At 42.9% G+C, this 21,438-nt stretch overlaps 1 protein-coding gene across 1 annotated transcript in view; it reads left to right on the top strand.

The window, feature by feature from the left end:
* The window catches only part of ELP3 (elongator acetyltransferase complex subunit 3), a 79,698-nt gene extending 58,719 nt beyond the window's left edge, over window positions 1–20,979 (top strand). The window contains exon 15 of the mRNA XM_036889031.2: window positions 19,716–20,979. Coding sequence (XP_036744926.1) covers window positions 19,716–19,792 — 77 coding nt within the window. The 3' untranslated portion in view covers window positions 19,793–20,979. The remainder of the gene's footprint in view (window positions 1–19,715) is intronic.
* The last annotated feature ends 459 nt before the right edge of the window (window positions 20,980–21,438 follow it).

The raw sequence follows: 21,438 nt of genomic DNA, 5'->3' as shown, positions 1-21,438 counted from the left end.
CTTGTCCAAACAATTTTTACAAAGTTGGTATGTTTTGTTGTGTATGGTTAACTAAAATTTCTGTTCCGTTATCTCCACAGTCAGCCTGTGACCTGACAGGGATTTCCTTAAATTTCTGGATCTTCAAAAAAATGGCAGGAGGTTGGGGGAGGGGTGGTGTATATGACTTCACATGTTAGGGTAAACACCCTGGGAAGCCGACCCAGCAGGGTGGCCCCAAAACAAAGGCGGGCATCTACACTAGACCCCCCAGGAGCCTCCAAACCAAACCAAATGCTAATAGGCGTGAGGTAACGCATTGTTAGAGATGAGAGCTTCCTGCCCAGCAGGTACCCGTCGGCCACTGGAGGAACGGAGCATGGCACGTGGTTCACGTCTGCTGCTCTTACCAAAATTCAGTGGCCTCACCCTTCGTCAGGCATTCCTCCTCCTGCTGTGGGTGTCTCACCAGGTTCTTATAGTGTCAAAATAATCGGTCCTGGTGGTTTTATCCAGCTTAATGTTTGTTTCAGCAGAGGGACTGATTTCTGCATTTCCCGCTCCACCTTTGTTCCTCTTAAAGTCTCCTAAAAGACTATGAATAAGAGGGATCCGTCTTCCTACCAGGTGATAATAGGTGGCACAGTCTAACTTCTGCAGAGACACGCTAATGATCTGGGCCGTGAGCAGAGCAGTGAAAATGGTCGTGACATTCTAGACATTCTGTACTGGTGGGGACAGAGCCACTCCGTTCCTGAGTGAGGTGGGGGGGGCCCTTCCGCGTCAGACTCGCTGTGCGGAAACACCCTTCTCAGAGCTGTAGGCTGACCCGCGGCTTCGCCCTACTGTCAGCCACAGTAGCTTCTATTCAGATTATCTGAACCTCCTTTGTAAGTTACTTACTTCTATTCTTGCCCATTTTTACTTTGTTATTGTCTTGGTATAGCCATTTCAAAATGGATAGAAGAACCTTTAGGGTGCTGGGTTAGTAGGTGGGATCTTATGCCTTTCCTGAGATATTCTTGTGTCTTCCAAGGTGGAAAATAATGTAATGATGGGCTGTATTAATGACTTACAATAACCAGCTACTTTGAAGAGTTAAGATTATTATGCATAGGTAACCTTGTAAATGTTGGCTTTTTAACAGAACAGGAAAAACAATTATCTGCCAAAGACATAGGGTCATTGAGTTAATGGGTCCCTTTCCAGACATTCAGAATAAAAACCTTTCCCCAGCTCTCATACCAGTGTGCATTGTTGAAGAGTGAAATATTGCCATCCTACTAAGAGATCGATGAGATGTAATAAAGTCTCATTTCAATAGCAATTGAATGAAACTGATGAATACATTTGCCTTGTATTAATGTTGCTAGGCACATATCAAGCACTCAATAAATAGTTGATTAATGGAGCCCAAAAGTAATTAAAACACATTTCTTTAATTTCACTGATTTTTTTATTAAATGATCATGAATCATCATCTCAATCTTTTGCAACTAATCAGAAAAATCAGATATTTAAGTTTCAAAGGATAGATTTAGCATATTTTTTCTCACAAGTTTGGCTTTAGGAATGTGGTGAGGGCTCAATTTTAATTCAGCCCAGCACGCAACAGTGATGGACTGCCTCGCGTCCGAACAAAGGTGGTGTCAGAGGACAGTTGAGTGCACCTCCAGATTTCTAATTCATTTCCTGCTTCAGACATGAAAATGTCTAAATTACTAAGCCAGAGTTTTTCTTTCCTTAAAAAATTTCAGGAGATCAAACCCTAATTTCCAGGTTCCTAGTACATACTCAATAAATACTTGTTCAATTAAACTTCATTATTTCTTCCTGTGTTGAATCACATTAGTAATTTCATGTTCTTTGTCCAGTTCGAGTTACTAAACTCAAGCTTGTACATGAATTGATTCATTTCCCCATTTAAAGAGGCATTCATGTAGTTGAAATTGCTTGATCTTGCCGCCTTTATTTTTCTTTTTCATTTTTAAAGTTGACAGTGAACTGTAACAAATAGGAAAGTTCCTTAAATGTTACACAATGAATTGTTTAACCAATGTCTGTGTAATCCCCACTTAGGTCAAGAACATAACCTGCATCCAAGAGGTGCTCCCTGTGGCCCTTGCCAGTCATAATCCCCTCCCCCATTCTTGTCTTCTTCCTTCTGTGTTTTTCTTTATATGCCACTACCTAATTATGAGTCCCCAACTACATACGTTTTTTGGTTTTTAATTTTAGATAAGTGGTATCATTTTAGTGTATTTTTTGTTGTCATTCTAGTTACTTGTGTACAACATTGTGAGATTTTGAGTCACATTGTATGTGCCTATGTACATTGATTTTCATTGCTATGTTGGATTCCATTATGCAGATATCTCACAATTTATCTGTTTTACTCTTGCTGAATATTTGGGTCGTTTCTAGTTTGGGCTTATGAATATCCGTGTGTATGTATCTTGGGGCCCAGAAAATACATTTGTGTGACCTGTATACCTGGGAGTGGTATTGCCGGGTTCTGAGGAGCAGACACATGTTCACCTGTAAGAACCTGCAGCACGGCTCCTCAAGTTCTGTCTATTTTCACTCCCATGAGAAATGTATGAGTTTCAGTTGTTCAATATGAGTATGTAGTGGCATTTCTTTTAGCTTTAATTTACATTCCCTGATAACTAATGATGTTGACTACCTATTCGTGTATTTATTTAGATATCTTCTTTTCTGAAATTTCCATGTGTGTGTTATACTTTTTCAAAAATCCACAAGACCTTATAACTATTATTGTTGTTATATGCAATCAATATTCATCTACATCTACTGGTATATTTACCACTTTGTTCTTCTATCCTTGCTGCACCTCTAAGGTAGTTTATTGATTTTCATTGACATATGGGATTCCATGATGTGGATATATAATAGTTTATCTGTTTTACTACTGATGGGTATTTAGATAATTTACAAGTGTTGTTTTCTTTGTTCCTAAAGAATTTATTTCAGTAATAATCTGCTGGTTGAAACTTTTTCTAGTTTTGATTGCTTGAAATGTCTTTATTTTGCTTCATTGAAATTCTGAGTGTAGAATTCTGGGTTGCATTTACTTTTCTTTCAGTAACTTGAAGCCATCTTCTCACTGTCCTCTGCTTTTCAGTGATGCAGTTAAGAAATTAGAGGCTATCACTGGCTGCTTTTGTGATTTGTTTTTTTAATGTCTTTGTTTTCTCTAGTTTTGTTGAGATGTGTCTAGGCATGGATTTCTTCTGCTTGGGCTTGCTTAGGCTTCACTGGGCTTCTTAATTGGTGGGTTGATTTTTTAAAATAACTTGAGTAATTTTCAGCCCGTAACTCATACATTGACTCTATTCCATTCTCTCTCTCTCTTCCTGGGACTCCAATTAAACATGTTAGACCCATTCACTGTCTCCACTGTGTCTCAGGTCCTCTTCCCCAGCCCATCATATTGTTTCTCCAGGCTTCATTTTGGATGGTTTCTCCTGACTTAATTTACAGTTTAATAATTCAGTCCAATCTACTGCTAAACTCATCCATTGATGCTTTAGTCCTTATTTTTCAATTCTGACATTTTTTTCAACTGTTAGATCATGTGTAGTTTCCTATTGCTTTTAAACATTCTTAAATTCTGTCTCTATCTCCATGAACATAGTAAGCACAGCTCTCCTACAGTCTTTATCAAATGAACTTAAACCTGGAGCCCCTGCAGTCTGTTTCTTATTATGTTGTCTTGTTTCAAAGTCTACCTCATCGTTTTTTATTATTTGCTGAGTATTTCACGAGAGAATGCTTTTGGGAAACACTTCAGGACCTAGATGCTGTTGGCTTCTGTTCCTTTTGTCAGGCACAGGGCTTGAGGTTTAACTCAGTCTTCTAGATGACCCACTTGAAGTAGAGCCTGTCAGAACAGTCCAGCACCGGGATTGTGATGCTGGGATCTCTGCCTTCGCCAAGCTCTGAATTCAGACCCCTTCCTTTACTTCCTTGAGTCTTGGAAGAAACTCGGCCTCTCAGTCTCCTCCCCACGGCAAGGACAACACCCCTTTGTGGGGCAGAGTATGAGGAGCAGCCTTCCCGCCGGTGGCCACGCGCCTCCTACGCAGCCACAAACACCGAGACAGAAAAGGCTCTATACTCCGTTCACGAAGCTCACGTCTTCCTCCTTATTCTCTACCTGATAATAACTGTTAGACCTATTTTTTAGTGGAAACATTTTAAATTTTATTCACATTTTTAAATTATCCTCAGCTGGAAAGTTGATCCTGATCATTTAGTAAATGTGCCATAATCAAGCCTTGAAACCACCCTCTTTTCTATAAGCTTAGAAATACTCCTGACTTGTCTATCCTTTTAGTTTTCATCATTATAATATCTTTGTTGCTTTTTCCCCCCTAACCTCCATATGTATTTCTCTCCCTTTTAAAAAGGGAGGCCACAATTTATCAAGGTATTACTGAAAAGTATCCCCCTTCCTGGCAGTTCCACATTTGTAAGCCGGGTCTGCTTACGGTATTTTATTGCCCATCTAATCAGACTCTTTTATGTAGCTTACTCTTCTCTTACCGAGCCCTGTTACTGAAATGGAAATAAGGTCACTATCTGTGTTTCATCTAGTGATTTATCAAACAAAGGACTGAAAAACTGGACGCAGTTGTAGGAGAAAGGCGATCAAGACAAGTCAAATGTCCTTTCTGTACTGTGAAAAAAAAGGAGAAAACTGAAAGGACCTGCAGTCACCAGAGCGGCCTTGGTGCTCAAAGCCGGAGTCAGGCATTACCCGCAACAGAGGTGCCTTAGCTCATAAATACTCAGTGAGCCTTGGGGGTCTAGCAAGCTGGGTCTGAATTACAGGTCTTCTGCTTTCTAGCTGTGTGACCTTCAGTTATGACCCTTTCCTCATAGTACAGTAATGGCAATCTTGTTAGGTTTTAAATCACCTTGGTGCATGTCAAGCGTCTAGCATGCAGTGCCTTGCATATATTTAAGTGCTCAGAAGAGAGTCTTCCTCCTCTGGCTTTATACTTTATATTCACTCAACTATAAAGTTGTTACTGCCCTTGTTTGTTTTGATATGGAGTTAGAATCACAAGCTAGGTCGAGTTTAGGCTAATTATCTGCTCCTGACTTATTTTCTCTTTTAAAGGAAAAAGATGTTTATTTTTAGTGTTCTCAGCCTTTCATCTGGTGTTGCCTTCATCCCCTTAGAAAGAGCTGTAGTGATGTGGAGAAGCAGAGTCAGTTGCACAGCAAATTCAAGCGCCACGTTCACTAGTTCCCTCCTTTTGCCTGCCTCCTTCCCCTGTGTTTTCTAAATAGAATCAGAGTGGAATCTAAGCAATGAGCTAGGTTTGTTCTGTTTTCATCTTTGATTAATCTCTTTAAGGTTTTGTGATTTTTTTCCCCATTTCTATTAAAGAGCATTGAGCAACCCATAATTAATCTGTTTCTGTAGCCAGTGGCTGAGGCAGTTGGCGTGCATGTATATTTTATGTGATTGCTTTTCTTTCCTCAATATTTAGAGTAAGCGAAACTTACCTAAGTCTTAAGCTAAATGGCATGCATCTTTCAAAGAAAGCGAGAGGAGACCAGGAAGCAGAGGCGTTTTTCCACCGTGAGGGGCTTGAGGCTTGAAATCATCTGGCACAGAAAAAGGAACAGAGAAATCCTATAGCCCGAGTCTTCCCCGGGCCGCAGGCTCCCTGGGAGGCCAGCAGCTCCTGGCAGACCTCCTAAGCCAGAGATCATAGTTGGGAAAGGGAAAGGGGGCTTTCTCACCTCGTGCCCTGCCACCCCACACAGACCAGGCGGGCTCCTCTGTGCCTCTAATGTACCCTCTGCCCTGGGGCTGCGTTCTCCTTAAGGTGCCCACAGCTGAAACATCACCTATCATTTTAATGACTTGATTTTTAATATCTAAAATTTATGCACACAAAAGAGTTTGTCTTCTCCCAAAAGAGGTGTATGTCCTGGAGCAGAAGTGAAGGTAAATGGAGAGGCTGGTCACCAAAGCCAAATCACAGAGTGTCACTCTAGGCACATGGCGACGTATTCTTTGCTCACCCTAACTGATCTCATCATCATCACAGCTGCAAAGGGCTGAAGATAAAAATATGTGTCTTGCCTTTAGGAGTAGGAAAGAGGCCCCCATGATAGAGGTAGATTCCGGTTGTGTGAGGTAACTTGGAGGCTCAGCAAAGCAAGCCCTGGACTGCCCCCTCCCCTCCCCGGCCTTAATGCTCTAACAGCTGTGGGCTCTGCTGACAGGGCACCCTGTGGGCTGCTACATATAGGCTTCACTCCTGCCCGTTCCCTCCCCGGGGATTCGCAGAACCACTCGCTGGCGACTGAGTGAGCATCAGTTACCATACAGCCCACTGTGTCTCCTCAAGGGCGTGAGCAGAGTTACCCCGACACCTGTGAGACAGCCTGTCCGGGAGGCCGGCTGACGTCAACTGTGAAGCCTAATTGCTTTTTCTTGGCTGCCTAACAAGAGGAAAGTTACTGGGACCAGGACTGTCTAGGAGCCCCACTAAGCAGGGAGCAGAGTGTGGCCTTCACCCGGCCTAGGGGATGATGGCGTGTTTCATCTAAGCTGGCCAAGAATACTAATGTTTCTGCCAGCCTGGTCTGCAGACTGTATAAAATGGGGAGGGGGTGTCTTTCTTTCAAGAAACAAGAGGCACAAAGAAACGCAAATGAGTAATACTTTTGTTTAGTTTTTTAAGAGATTGGAGTCCAGGCTGGCTAGAGGTCAGGCTTCTTTCCCCAGAATATTCAAAGCTTCCCAGAGGGTGCAGAAGACGACTTTCCATCTCAGTGCTTCTGTGTGGTATTGAAAACAAGGATAGGAGCTCGAAAATATGCCTTTGCTTCAAAAAGGCACCTAACCTAGCAAGCCTGAGTTCCTCCCCTCAAGCTGGTGCGCGTCCCTAGGGCCCCCGCCTGTGGAGGCTGAGGCATGTGCCGTGGGAGCCCCCCGGTCAGCGTCCTCACTGAGGACCGCTCTGTACCCCAGGAAGGCTGTTCTCGTAACCCGCATGCTCTGGGAATCGGGGCACTCCTGATTACTGAGCCGGGCAGCCACCCAGGTACCGGCTGGTCCTCTGGCAGATGGGAGAGGCTGCTTCTGTCTCACCTCCGCAGCTGTTTATGGGGGAACAGGTGGAGACTGTGGCATATTTTGGGAAATAAAGCACTTTGACCAACGATACATCTTCAGTCTGGTAATTACTGCTAAAGAAGATGGTAACAAAGATAACCACCATCGTTATTTGAAAGAGTAGAATTAAACATGTCTCCAGGGACTCTTCTGAGCCAGAACCAAAAAGAAACATTAGGTGTGTTTTGTGATTTCACATGAGTAGAAAACTAGAACATTGAAAATCTGGTGGGCGAATTGATTATTGCTGAAGCTGGGCAGTGGGTATATGGGGGTCAGTATACTTCGGTCTCGACTTTTATGTATTTAAAATTCTCCATAATAAATTAGAAGTACAAGTAGCCAGAAATATTTCTGAAAAACTTGAGGGCAGTTTTTATTAGATTGAGATAATATACGTCAGAAAGCTGCTTCTAAATCTTTAAGCAAACAAGGTAGGAAATTTGTAACTAGATTAAGAAGACCTTCATCCTTTTATATTGACTTATTCCTGGCACCTAACATAGAGCCAGTTCTTTTTTTCTTGTTTAATACACCCCCCAGGGGCACAACTCTTTGTACAGAACAGAGAACTGCAATACTGACTGAATACAGTAAAATAAACACACAGGCATTTACTGCTTATTGGTGGTGTGCCAGACACTGTGCTGAGCCAGTGATAGAAGTCATTGCCTTCAAAGAGCTTACATTCTGGGAGGGGAGACGGACATGTGAAGCCCAGCATGGTTACTGAGGCAGAAGAAACCATAAGGAGGGGGTAGAGCTAGTGTTCAGAGGGGATTATGAGTCCTAAGCTGCTTTTCTGATGGGGAAAGAGGTGCAGCGGTCTCTCGGCGGCAGTGGTGTCCCCGCTGGGGGCTCAGAGATGAAGGGAGTACAGTGTGGCTGCCGCCAGCATGGCGGGTCATGAGATCAGGCCTGGTTTGGTAATCCTGGAGCCTAGGTAGTGAGAACTAAAGCTGAAGAGGTAAGCCAGACAGGTCATGAAAGGGGATCCAGACTTCACCCTGGGACAGGCCACCGGCAGTTTAAGTAGGACAGTAACATGGCCAGAATTCCCACTCTCAAGTCTGATCTGAAATGGTGATTTGACCCTCATGTGTTCATTCCTGTCCTCAGGCTCACATGTCAGTTACATTATGTTCAGTTACATGTAACAGAAGACTCAAATGGCTTAAACTCAGTATGGATCAACCTTGAACATATATGCCAAGTGAAATAAGCCAGACACAAAAAGGCAAGTGCTCTGTGATTGCACCTACGTGAGGAATCGAGAGTGACCAAATGCAGGGAGACAGAGTAGAATGCAGGAGTTGGGAGTGGGTAGGGAGCTCGTCCTTCAAGGGGGCAGAGTTCCAGTTTTACAAGGCAAAGAGTTCTGGAGATGGATGGAGGCAAGGAGTGCACAAAAATGTGCATGTACTTAATACCATTTTAGCCATTTTTAAATGTACACTTTAGTGGTAAGGTTTATCTTGTATTTTACAATACAGAAAGATATCAAAACAAAATGGTTTAAACCAAATAGAAAACATTATTTCATTGTATGTAGAGTGGCCTCAGGGTTGGCTAATTCATGGTTCAGCAATATCAAGAAAGGCCCAGGCTGTGCCCACCTTCCCACCTGGCCATCCTCCACCCGTCTGCCTCCTCCACAGGCAGCTCCTCTTGTAAGACAACTGCCTCGGTCAGAAAGCAATTTCCAGAATGACAGCCAGGAGACCATCTTTCCCCATTTCTCTTTGTAAGAGCAAGAAAAGCTCCCAGACCCACATGTTACTCACTGTCTCCAATAAGGTCTTGCAGCCATTTCACCTGCAGCATGGCCAAAGCAGAGCCCCCAGTTTCTCCCTTCTTCTCATTGTCCTTCCAATCACTAAATGGCAACTCTTTTCTTCTCCAAACTCCTGCGTTACTCACACCAAAACTTTTCACGTAACCCCTACATCCATCACAAATTCTCTCAACAGCATCTTGAAAATGTTTCCAGGTTCCAGCTGCTTTTCACCACCACGATTCTGCTTTGAGCCACTATTGTCTGTTACCTAGATTATTACAATGGCCTTTTAGCCGGTCTCTCTCTTTCTTCCATGTCTCATTTATTCATTCATTGAACAGATATCGATTGAGCACTTATCTCGGTGTGTGCCAGGCATTGCTCCGAGTACTAGCAGTTCTGCAGTGAACAGAACAGGTAAATATCCCTCCCCTCCCTGAGCTTCATTCTGTTCTCAAAACAACAGAGTGATTGCTTCCAAGTAAAAGTGAATCATGTCACCCCTTTGATCAAAATCCTTAGATTCACCTGCCCAACCTGATAGTCTCTGCATGTAACTGAAGAAGTGAGTATGCTTTAATTTTGCAGCACCTGTGCCTCTACCAAATGCTGTCATGTCACAGACTATAGTTCTGTTTGAATGTGGATTTTCAGTTGGGAGAAAGAAGGTGGAAAAATAGTTTCCAGCACGTCGGGTTCTAGAAACAGAAGGCATTGCTTTTAATGACTTCAGAGGCATCTGTGTGATTCAGTAATGCTCTGGTCATGGTTCCTTAAGCAGCCTCTCATCCTACTCCTTCCACCTTATCTCACTGAATTCCTGGGACCCACTGAGCTCTCAGAACACATTGAAACATCTCTTCAATGGATGTGCCTCTGAGTCGTTTAACTGAAATACAACATGCCCATCATGACGTACATTGTAAGTGTCCCGCCGGGCTGATCGCGTACATTCCCCCTTTCAGTCCACGCCGTCTTCCAGGTGGTGTTCTGGAATTCAAGACAGTATCCTGGCTTCTGTCACTGTAAAATTAGTTTTGCCAGTGTCTGAACTTTGTGTTGATGGAATCTTTTTTTTTTTTTTTGTAGATAATTATTTTTTATTGAAGAGTAGTTGACACAGAGTCTTACATTAGTTTCAAGTGTACAACACAGTGATTCAACATTTATATACATGATAATTCTAGGTACCAGCTATCACCATACCAAGTTGTTACAATATTTTGACTATATTCCTTATGCTATACATTACATCCCGGTTACTTATTTATTTTACAATTGGAAGTGTGTACTTTTTTTTTTTTTTGTGAGGGCATCTCTCATATTTATTAATCAAATGGTTGTTAACAACAATAAAATTCTGTATAGGGGAGTCAATGCTCAATGCACAATCATTAATCCACCCCAAGCCTAATTTTCATCAGTCTCCAATCTTCTGAAGCATAACGAACAAGTTCTAACATGGAGAACAAATTCTTACATAGTGAATAAGTTACATGGTGAACAGTACAAGGGCAGTCATCACAGAAACTTTCGGCTTTGCTCATGCATTATGAACTATAAACAGTCAGTTCAAATATGAATACTCATTTGATTTTTATACTTGATTTATATGTGGATACCACATTTCTCTCTATTATTATTATTTTTAATAAAATGCTGAAGTGGTAGGTAGATACAAGATAAAGGTAGAAAACATAGTTTAGTGTTGTAAGAGAGCAAATGTAGATAGATGATCAGGTGTGTGCCTGTAGACTATGTGTTAATCCAAGCTAGACACGGGCAATAAAACATCCACGTATGCAGAAGATTTCTCTCAGAACAGGGGGGGTGAGGTTCTAAGCCTCACCTCTGTTGATCCCCAATTTCTCACCTGATGACCCCCCTGCACCTGTGCCTGTCTTAGGTTGTTCCTCCCTTGAGGGATCTTACCTGTCTCTGGCTAACCAGTCATCTTCCGGGGCCATACAGGGAAATGCAAAGTTGTTCGAAAAGGTTAGCTTTTTACTTCTTTGCATATTTATGCCTTGTGGCTTCTATGCCCAGCATTTGTCTGGAGGTATCTTTACCACTTGGAAGAATTATGATACTCGGTAAATTTGATATGAGGCACGAATTCTATTTAAGGGTTGTAATTAGGAAGGAAGAAGAAAAGCTATAGAAGTAGCAGGCGGAAGAAAACATGGGAAGATTGATTATTTCTTTGACATATCTTCTTGTAGAGTAACTTCAGCATGTATAGGTTTTAAGCTACTACTTAAATTGCGCACACACATTAACATAATAGGAGTATAGTTACATAACCAAAGCATATCTGTAATTACCAGCCATCTCCAGTGAAACCAAGAAAACCAGTTAGGCACCTTAGGCATTTGTGAAAACTTATCTATGATATGGTGGATATTGTCCAACTGAACTTGAACAGTCTGAGAGAAATCAGACAAATTAAAACAATCCATTCCTGGGGACTGTTCACAGGCCATATGTTCTTTTAACAATAAATAGTCTGTAGTTGTAAGATTTTGGAGCGCTACAATTTGCACTTCTCCTAATTCTTGGTTGAGTTCCAACAGTATAGATCCAGTCAAATTTGTTGTTTTACTGTATGCACAGGCCAGCTTAGCTATCTCCTTCTTCATTCCCATGGCAAGTCCAGGAACTGGTGGGATGAGTGCATCTACAGCTGTAGCAGTGTGTGGATCTTTGTTGGGATTTTTTGATGATCATCTTCTGGCATGACTCTTCCAGAGAGTGCTGATGTTGGAAGTTCTTTTTCATATCGTATCTTAGTTGATTTTCGGGGTAGCCAAATTAGGCTTTGATCCTCTGTATAAACACAAACAGGCCCTTTGCCTACACTTTTATATGCCCTTTATACCCTTGTGTAGAACTCATTGGAGGTCACCACACAGTAACTGCCCTTTTTTTTTTTTTTTTTGGTATCATTAATCTACAGTTACATGACGAATATTATGTTTACTAGACTCTCCCTTATATCAGGTCCCCCCTATAAACCCCTTTACAGTCACTGTCCATCAGCATAGCAAAATGTTGTAGAATCACTACTTGCCTTCTCTCTGTTGTACAACCCTCCCCTTTCTCCCACCCCCCCATGCATGCTAATCTTAATACTCCCCTTCTTCTTCCCCCCCTTATCCCTCCCTACCCACCCATCCTCCCCAGTCCCTTTCCCTTTGGTACCTGTTAGTCCATTCTAGAGTTCTGTGATTCTGCTGCTGTTTTGTTCCTTCAGTTTTTCCTTTGTAGTTATATTCCACAGATGAGTGAAACCATTTGGTATTTCTCTTTCTCCGCTTGGCTTATTTCACTGAGCATAATACCCTCCAGCTCCATCCATGTTGCTGCAAATGGTAGGATTTGCCCTTTTCTTATGGCTGAGTAGTATTCCATTGTGTATATGTACCACATCTTCTTTATCCATTCATCTATCGATGGACATTTAGGTTGCTTCCAATTCTTGGCTATTGTAAATAGTGCTGCGATAAACATAGGGGTGCATTGGTCTTTCTCAAACTTGATTGCTGCATTCTTAGGGTAAATTCCTAGGAGTGCAATTCCTGGGTCAAATGGTAAGTCTGTTTTGAGCATTTTGATGTACCTCCATACTGCTTTCCACAATGGTTGAACTAATTTACATTCCCACCAGCAGTGTAGGAGGGTTCCCCTTTCTCCACAGCCTCGCCAACATTTGTTGTTGTTTGTCTTTTGGATGGCAGCCATCCTTACTGGTGTGAGGTGATACCTCATTGTAGTTTTAATTTGTATTTCTCTGATAATTAGCAATGTGGAGCATCTTTTCATGTGTCTGTTGGCCATCTGTATTTCTTTTTTGGAGAACTGTCTGTTCAGTTCCTCTGCCCATTTTTTAATTGGGTTATTTGTTTTTTGTTTGTTGAGGAGTGTGAGCTCTTTATATATTCTGGACGTCAAGCCTTTATCGGATCTGTCATTTTCAAATATATTCTCCCATACTGTAGGGTTCCTTTTTGTTCTATTCTATTGATGGTGTCTTTTGCTGTACAGAAGCTTTTCAGCTTAATATAGTCCCACTTACTCATTTTTGCTGTTGTTTTCCTTGCCCGGGGAGATATGTTCAAGAAAAGGTCACTCATGTTTATGTCTAAGAGGTTTTTGCCTATGTTTTCTTCCAAGAGTTTAATGGTTTCATGGCTTACATTCAGGTCTTTGATCCATTTTGAGTTTACTTTTGTATATGGGGTTAGACAATGGTCCAGTTTCATTCTCCTACATGTAGCTGTCCAGGTTTGCGAGCACCATCTGTTGAAGAGACTGTCATTTCGCCATTGTATGTCCATGGCTCCTTTATCAAATATTAATTGACCATATATGTCTGGGTTAATGTCTGGATTGTCTAGTCTGTTCCATTGGTCTGTGGCTCTGTTCTTGTGCCAGTACCAAATTGTCTTGATTACTATGGCTTTATAGTAGAGCTTGAAGTTGGGGAGTGAGATCCCCCCTACTTTATTCTTCTTTCTCAGGATTACTTTGGCTATTCGGGGTCTTCGGTGTTTCCATATGAATTTTTGAATTATTTGTTCCAGTTCACTGAAGAATGTTGCTGGTAGTTTCATAGGGATGGCATCAAATCTGTATATTGCTTTGGGCAGGATGGCCATTTTGACGATATTAATTCTTCCTAGCCACGAGCATGGGATGAGTTTCCATCTGTTAGTGTCCCCTTTAATTTCTCTTAAGAGTGACTTGTAGTTTTCAGAGTATAAGTCTTTCACTTCTTTGGTTAGGTTTATTCCTAGGTATTTTATTTTTTTTGATGCAATTGTGAATGGAGTTGTTTTCCTGATTTCTCTTTCTGTTGGTTCATTGTTAGTGTATAGGAAAGCCACAGATTTCTGTGTGTTGATTTTTGTATCCTGCAACTTTGCTGTATTCCGATATCAGTTCTAGTAGTTTTGGGGTGGAGTCTTTAGGGTTTTTTATGTACAGTATCAAGTCATCTGCAAATAGTGACAGTTTAACTTCTTCTTTACCAATCTGGATTCCTTGTATTTTTTTGTTTTGTCTGATTGCCGTGGCTAGGACCTCCAGCACTATGTTAAATAACAGTGGGGAGAGTGGGCATCCCTGTCTAGTTCCCGATCTCAGAGGAAATGCTTTCAGCTTCTTGCTGTTCAATATAATGTTGGCTGTGGGTTTATCATAGATGGCCTTTATTATGTTGAGGTACTTGCCCTCTATTCCCATTTTGCTGAGAGTTTTTATCATGAATGGATGTTGAACTTTGTCAAATGCTTTTTCCGCATCTATGGAGATGATCATGTGGTTTTTGTCTTTCTTTTTGTTGATGTGGTGGATGATGTTGATGGACTTTCGAATGTTGTACCATCCTTGCATCCCTGGGATGAATCCCACTTGGTCATGGTGTATGATCCTTTTGATGTATTTTTGAATTCGGTTTGCTAATATTTTGTTGAGTATTTTTGCATGTACGTTCATCAGGGATATTGGTCTGTAGTTTTCTTTTTTGGTGGGGTCTTTGCCTGGTTTTGGTATTAGGGTGATGTTAGCTTCATAGAATGAGTTTGGGAGTATCCCCTCCTCCTCTATTTTTTGGAAAACTCTAAGGAGAATGGGTATTATGTCTTCCCTGTATGTCTGATAAAATTCCGAGGTAAATCCATCTGGCCCGGGGGTTTTGTTCTTTGTTAGTTTTTTGATTACCACTTCAATTTCGTTGCTGGTAATTGGTCTGTTTAGATTTTCTGTTTCTTTCTGGGTCAGTCTTGGAAGGTTGTATTTTTCTAGGAAGTTGTCCATTTCTCCTAGGTTTCCCAGCTTGTTAGCATATAGGTTTTCATAGTATTCTCTAATAATTCTTTGTATTTCTGTGGGGTCCGTCGTGATTTTTCCTTTCTCGTTTCTGATACTGTTGATTTGTGTTGACTCTCTTTTCTTCTTAATAAGTCTGGCTAGAGGCTTATCTATTTTGTTTATTTTCTCGAAGAACCTGCTCTTGGTTTCATTGATTTTTGCTATTGTTTTATTCTTCTCAATTTTATTTATTTCTTCTCTGATCTTTATTATGTCCCTCCTTCTGCTGACCTTAGGCCTCATCTGTCCTTATTTTTTCCAATTTCGATAACTGTGACATTAGACCATTCATTTGGGATTGTTCTTCCTTTTTTAAATATGCTTGGATTGCTATATACTTTCCTCTTAAGACTGCTTTTGCTGTGCCCCACAGAAGTTGGGGCTTAGTGTTGTTGTTGTCATTTGTTTCCATATATTGCTGGATCTCCATTTTGATTTGGTCATTGATCCATTGATTATTTAGGAGCATGTTGTTAAGCCTCCATGTGTTTGTGAGCCTTTTTGCTTTCTTTGTACAGTTTATTTCTAGTTTTATGCCTTTGTGGTTCTGAAAAGTTGGTTGGTAGGATTTCAATCTTTTGGAATTTACTGAGGCTCTGTTTGTGGCGTAGTATGTGGTCTATTCTGGAGAATCTTCCATGTGCACTTGAGAAAAATGTGTATCCTGTTGCTTTTGGATGTAGAGTTCTGTAGATGTCTATTAGGTCCATCTGCTCTACTGTGTTGTTCAGTGCTTCCGTGTCCTTACTTATTTTCTGCCCGGTGGATCTATCCTTTGGGGTGAGTGGTGTGTTGGAGTCTCCTAGAATTAATGCATTGCAGTCTATTTCACCCTTTAGTTCTGTTAGTATTTGTTTCACATATGCTGGTGCTCCTGTGTTGGGTGCATATATATTTAGAATGGTTATATCCTCTTGTTGGACTGAGCCCTTTATCATTATGTAGTGTCCTTCTTTATCTCTTGTTACTTTCTTTGTTTCGAAGTCTATTTTGTCTGATATTAGTACTGCAACCCCTGCTTTCTTCTTGCTGTTGTTTGCCTGAAATATGTTTTTCCATCCCTTGACTTTTAGTCTGTACATGTCTTTGGGTTTGAGGTGAGTTTCTTGTAAGCAGCATATAGATGGGTCTTGCTTTTTTATCCATTCTATTACTCTGTGTCTTTTGATTGGTGCATTCAGTCCATTAACATTTAGGGTGACTATTGAAAGATATGTACTTATTGCCATTGCAGGCTTTAAATTCGTGGTTACCAAAGGTTCAAGGTTAGCCTCTTTAGTATCTTACTGCCTAACTTAGCTCGCTTATTGAGCTGTTATATACACTATCTGGAGATTCTTTTCTTCTCTCCCTTCTTGTTCCTCCTCCTCGATTATTCATGTTGGGTGTTTTGTGCTGTGCTCTTTCTAGGAGTGCTCCCATCTAGAGCAGTCCCTGTAAGATGTTCTGTAGAGGTGGTTTGTGGGAAGCAAATTCCCTCAGCTTTTCTTTGTCTGGGAATTGTTTAATCCCACCGTCATATTTGAATGATAGTCGTGCTGGATACAGTATCCTTGGTTCAAGGCCCTTCTGTTTCATTGTATTAAATATATCATGCCATTCTCTTCTGGCCTGTAGGGTTTCTGTCGAGAAATCTGATGTTAGCCTGATGGGTTTCCCTTTATAGGTGATCTTTTTCTCTCTAGCTGCCTTTAACACTCTTTCCTTGTCCTTGATCTTTGCCATTTTAATTATTATGTGTCTTGGTTGTTGTCCTCCTTGGATCCTTTCTTTTGGGGGTTCTGTGTATTTCCGTGGTCTGTTCGATTATTTCCTACCCCAGTTTGGGGAAGTTTTCAGCAATTATTTCTTCCAAGGTACTTTCCATCCCTTTTCCTCTTCTTCTTCTGGGACCCCTATAATACGGATATTGTTCCTTTTGGATTGGTCACACAGTTCTCTTAATATTGTTTCATTCCTGGAGATCCTTTTGTCTCTCTCTATGTCAGCTTCTATGCGTTCCTGTTCTCTGATTTCAATTCCATCAATGGCCTCTTGCATCCTATCCATTCTGCTTATAAACCCTTCCAGAGTTTGTTTCATTTCTGCGATCTCCTTTCTGGCATCTGTGATCTCTTTCCGGACTTCATCCCATTTCTCTTGCGTATTTCTCTGCATCTCTGTCAGCATGTTTATGATTCTTATTTTGAATTCTTTTTCAGGAAGACTGGTTAGGTCTGTCTCCTTCTCTGGTGTTGTCTCTGTGATCTTTGTCTTCCTGTAGCTTTGCCTTTTCATGGTGATAGGAATAGTCTGCAGAACTGGGACGAGTGACGGCTGGAAGAACTTCCCTTCTTGTTGGTTTGTGGCCCTCCTCTCCTGGGAGAACAGCGACCTCTAGTGGCTTGTGCTGCGCAGCTGCGCGCAGACAGGGCTTCTGCTTCCTGCCCGGCTGCTATGGAGTTAATCTCCGCTGTTGCTGTGGGCGTGGCCTGGCTCGGGCAGCTGCTCCAAAATTGTGGAGTCGCGTTGGAGCAGGAGCGGCCTGGAGGCTATTTATCTCCGTAAGGGGCCTCCCTGCTCCCTTCAGCCCAGGGGTTAGGGTGCCCAGAGATCCCGGATTCCCTACCTCTGGATTAAGTGACCCGCCCTGCCCCTTTAAGACTTCCAAAAAGCACCCGCCAAAACAAAACAACGACCACAAAAAATAATAATAATAATAATGTAAAAATTAAAAAAATTAATTAATTTTTAAAAATGGCTGCTCGTTCGTCTTTATTCTCCGGCGCCAGCCTCAGGCCTCTGCTCACCGGTCTTTCTGCCCTGTTTCCCTAGTATTGGGGTCCCTATCCCTTTAAGACTTCCAAAAAGCGCTCGCCAGAACAAAACAGAAAAAAAAAGAAAAAATGGCCGCTCGCTTTTCTTATGTCCTCCGGCGCCCGGCCTCAGGTGCCCACTCACTGTTCTTGCTGCCCTGTTTCCCTAGCATCCAGGGCCCCCTGCGCACGCGCTGTATCTGTGCTCTGGCCCAGATGGCTGGGGCTGGGTGCTCGGCAGTCCTGGGCTCCGTCTCCCTCCCGCTCTGCCTGCTCTTCTCCCGCTGGGAGCTGGGGGGAGGGGCGCTCGGCTCCCGCGGGGCCGGGGCTTGTATCTTACCCCCTTTCCGAGGCGCTGGGTTCTGTCAGGTGTGGATGTGGTCTGAATGTTGCCCTGTGTCCTCTGGTCTTTATTCTAGGAAGAGTTGTCTTTGTTCTATTTTCATAGATATATGTGGTTTTGGGAGGAGATTTCCGCTGCTCTACTCACGCCGCCATCTTGGCTCAAGTCCCCTGATGGAATCTTTCATATCTGGTTCCTTTCACGCAGTATTAGGTCTGAGATTCACCCACGTTGTTGCGGCTAGCTGTAGTTCCTTCTTGCTGCTGTCTGGTATTGCATTGCGTGAAAACACCACCATTTATCCATTCTACTGTCGATAGACATTGGGGATATTTCCTGTTTGCAGTATTACAAATAACATGTCTTTGGTGGGTATAAGCATTCATTTATCTTCTTACTTGAGAATATAATGGCTGGGTCATACAATATGCTTATGGATGTAAAACTTTAGGAAGTAGCGCAGCAGAGCGGTTAGACCCCTCTGTGGGTTTTGAGGTGTCTTCCTGTACTCAGTCTGTCTGAGCTGCTGCCTGCCCCGTTATTTGTTCATGATGTTGTCTTCCTGTTGCTCTACTCCAAGCCAAAGGCTGAACAGAAGTAATAATTAGAATGCAAAGATGAAACTGTGCAAGGTGGAATATCAGTAATCCTTAGATTAAGAGGGAAATTCCCTGGTGACCTATTGTTAAAGGATATGGTTCCCTTACCTCCATCGCATCAGCTTCAGTTGTGTTTTCTTAATGTTTCAAAAATTTTGAAGGGGTTAGGAAGCAAAACATGGTGCGAAATCCTATACCTAAATAGCAAATGATTAGGCTAAAGAATTAGGCTGGACTTGAAAAAGCTAACAATTATTTGGTTCCATTCACGATGCCGATCCATAGAAACACAAAGTGATGAATAAAATATACAGAGCTTGTCCCGCATAGGGAGGCACTGTCCCCGCAGTCTGCATGGGTAGCACTGAGGGTGCAGAGCCCTGAAGGAGAAGCACCAGCCCCTTTATGTTGTGCAAAGTACTCTCAGTACTGCAGCACCGACCCCAGCTGGGTGGGGGTTCCACACATCGGGCAGTGTTGCACCACCAGATGGGTGTCCTATAGTTCAGCCCAGTTCTGACACCAGCTGCTGGAGACAGCGTCAAATCCCACAGGTTAAGGGCTCAGTCCCACGGGACCACCCCCACTTCAGATGCCGGCCTCACAGCCAGTTTGCCACCTGGACTTCTGACCAATAAGCTGTAATTCAGAGGTTACCACAGTCCCTTCCTTGGGTTTGATTAGTTTGCTAGAGGCAACAGCATGAGCAAAGACCTCGAAGCCAGAAAAAGAGGCAGACACAGGGAGCTTAGAAAAATTAAAAACCCACTGAGGCTGAAGCATAGTGTTTAAGGGAAGAACAGTAGCAGGAGATGAAGCAGAAATGTAACTGGGCACCAGACCATGAAAAGCTTTGGAAGAACAACAGCAGCCACTGTTTCTGGAATTGGCCTCATCCAATTATGGACTAATTGCATTTCATGACTATCTCATTTAATACTGAACATGCTTAAAACATAGGTACATCATTACAGTGATACAATGGAGAGTTTCTGTATTTCAGTGCAGCTTGAATTCAAAATAATAAAAATGTTCCAAACTTATTAAAGGAGATTCAACCTGGAGTAGAATTTGGTCTGTGAATGAGGGTAGAAGGAAGCCAGGAGGAGAGGTGTGCTGGCCTTCAAGGGGTACTGAAGTTATCTTGGTAGAGTCTCTTTCCTTTTGTTTTTCTGCCTCTTCACAGGGGTTGGTACCAGGAATTATTACAGGAAGATCGGCTACAGGTTACAAGGCCCATACATGGTCAAGACACTGAAATAACGACCACACCAGTTCACTGTAACGCAGGCTCCTCCCTGGCAGAAGTCAACCTTCAGGATTCTTCAGTACTCAACAGGGACCGAGCAAAGAAAATGGACCCACCTGCCCCCCAGCAAGAACTTCACCCTCATCCCACCCCTGCAGAGGCTGGAAGCGGTTCCCTGGACCCGGCCAGGCCTCTGCTGACCGAGCCTGCACCGCCGCTGGCATCCGGAGCCCCTCCCCCGTGTGTTCCCAAGTTTTCGAGGCTTAAGTCACATATCTAGTTTCCACATTCTGCACGAGGCCGCAGGTGACCTACTGAGGCTCAGGCACAGTGACAAAAGCAGATTAATCAGCTCGTCTGTACACCGCAATCCGTGAGGTGAACCAGCTGTTGCCAGCTGAGGAGTAGACTTAGGAGGCTCTTTACATACTGTGGGTGCAGAGTCAGGTTGGAACACAGGAAAACTGCAGACGTGGATCCCTGCCTCTCACGACATGCATTCCAGCACAATAAGAAAATGAGCTTTTTTTTCCGTGGAAATCATCCTGGTTCCTGTGGTGTTTGAAGTAACCGGGTGATGAGGAGAGAGGAAGTTGAGGTTGTAGTTTTGTGCTTTGAGCTTGAAAGTAGCCTTTTGTGTTTGGGAGCCTTCCATCTACCGCAGGCCCTTGCAGACATCCTTTCGTTTACTTTCTTTTTTATTGTCGGTACTTCTCACCCTCTTGATGACGGCAGACAGTGTGGCGGCCCTTACGCCCGAGGGGCGTTTGGCTCCCCATTCGTCTGTCCCAGGGGGCAGAGCCTGACCTAACATGTCTCAGCCTATGCGGCCCTAAGTCAAGAGTCACTTCCCCAGAAGCTGTGCCTAGCACTTCATTTCTTTAAGATGGATTTGGGTTTGTTTCAAATGAAGAAAGTTAAGTGTTCAATTCTACCGAGAAAGAAAAAAAGAGGAAAACAGGCCCAAGTCTACAAGCAGGAGAGAGGTGGTGGTGGTTTTTCCCAAAGGTTCATCTTAGAGCCCTGCCTGCTTATAACTTCCAGGTAATCTACTAAAGAGCCTGCACAGAGGGTCAGTTCTTAAAAGCATGGCTTCACCTCGTGCCCCTCGGCTTCTGTGGCATTTTCCAAGGGTTTATTAAATGGAATTGATTCCCTGTAAAGGTCTGAAAAATAAAAATGTTCAGTGTACAAAAATGAATCATGTAAGGTTTTTTCCTCTCCTGGAAAAGGTGGTGGCATTCGCCGTGAGTTCACAAGTCTGGGTTTCCCATCCGTGACACTGTTTGTCCTGCTGGGGGCTGTTTGCCATTTCGTGACGCTGCCACAAGGCAAATGGCACTGGCTTTCTTGAGGGCTCGCTGTGGAATCACAAAGGCTTTCCATGAGTGTAGGTTAGGGAATTTAGCTACTTCTAAATTACGCTCATTTTCCCTTTAAAAATAAAACTATTAAGCTAATACAGCATACGCCATCCTGGCTGTTAGCACACACACGAGAGGGAGCGGAGGGCACGCCGGCCCTGCCGGCCCAGGCCCGCCTCTGCCTGCAGTGTGACCTTGGCTCACACGAGACTCTCTGGGCCTCCATTTCTCATCTGCCCTATTTACCTAAATGGATCAAAATGTGTAGTGTACAAATTGCAAAAAGGCATTCACAT

The sequence above is a fragment of the Manis pentadactyla genome, chromosome 1, assembly GCF_030020395.1.
Source record: "Manis pentadactyla isolate mManPen7 chromosome 1, mManPen7.hap1, whole genome shotgun sequence".
Lineage (NCBI taxonomy): Eukaryota > Metazoa > Chordata > Mammalia > Pholidota > Manidae > Manis > Manis pentadactyla.
This window is presented reverse-complemented; position numbering and strand designations above follow the sequence as displayed.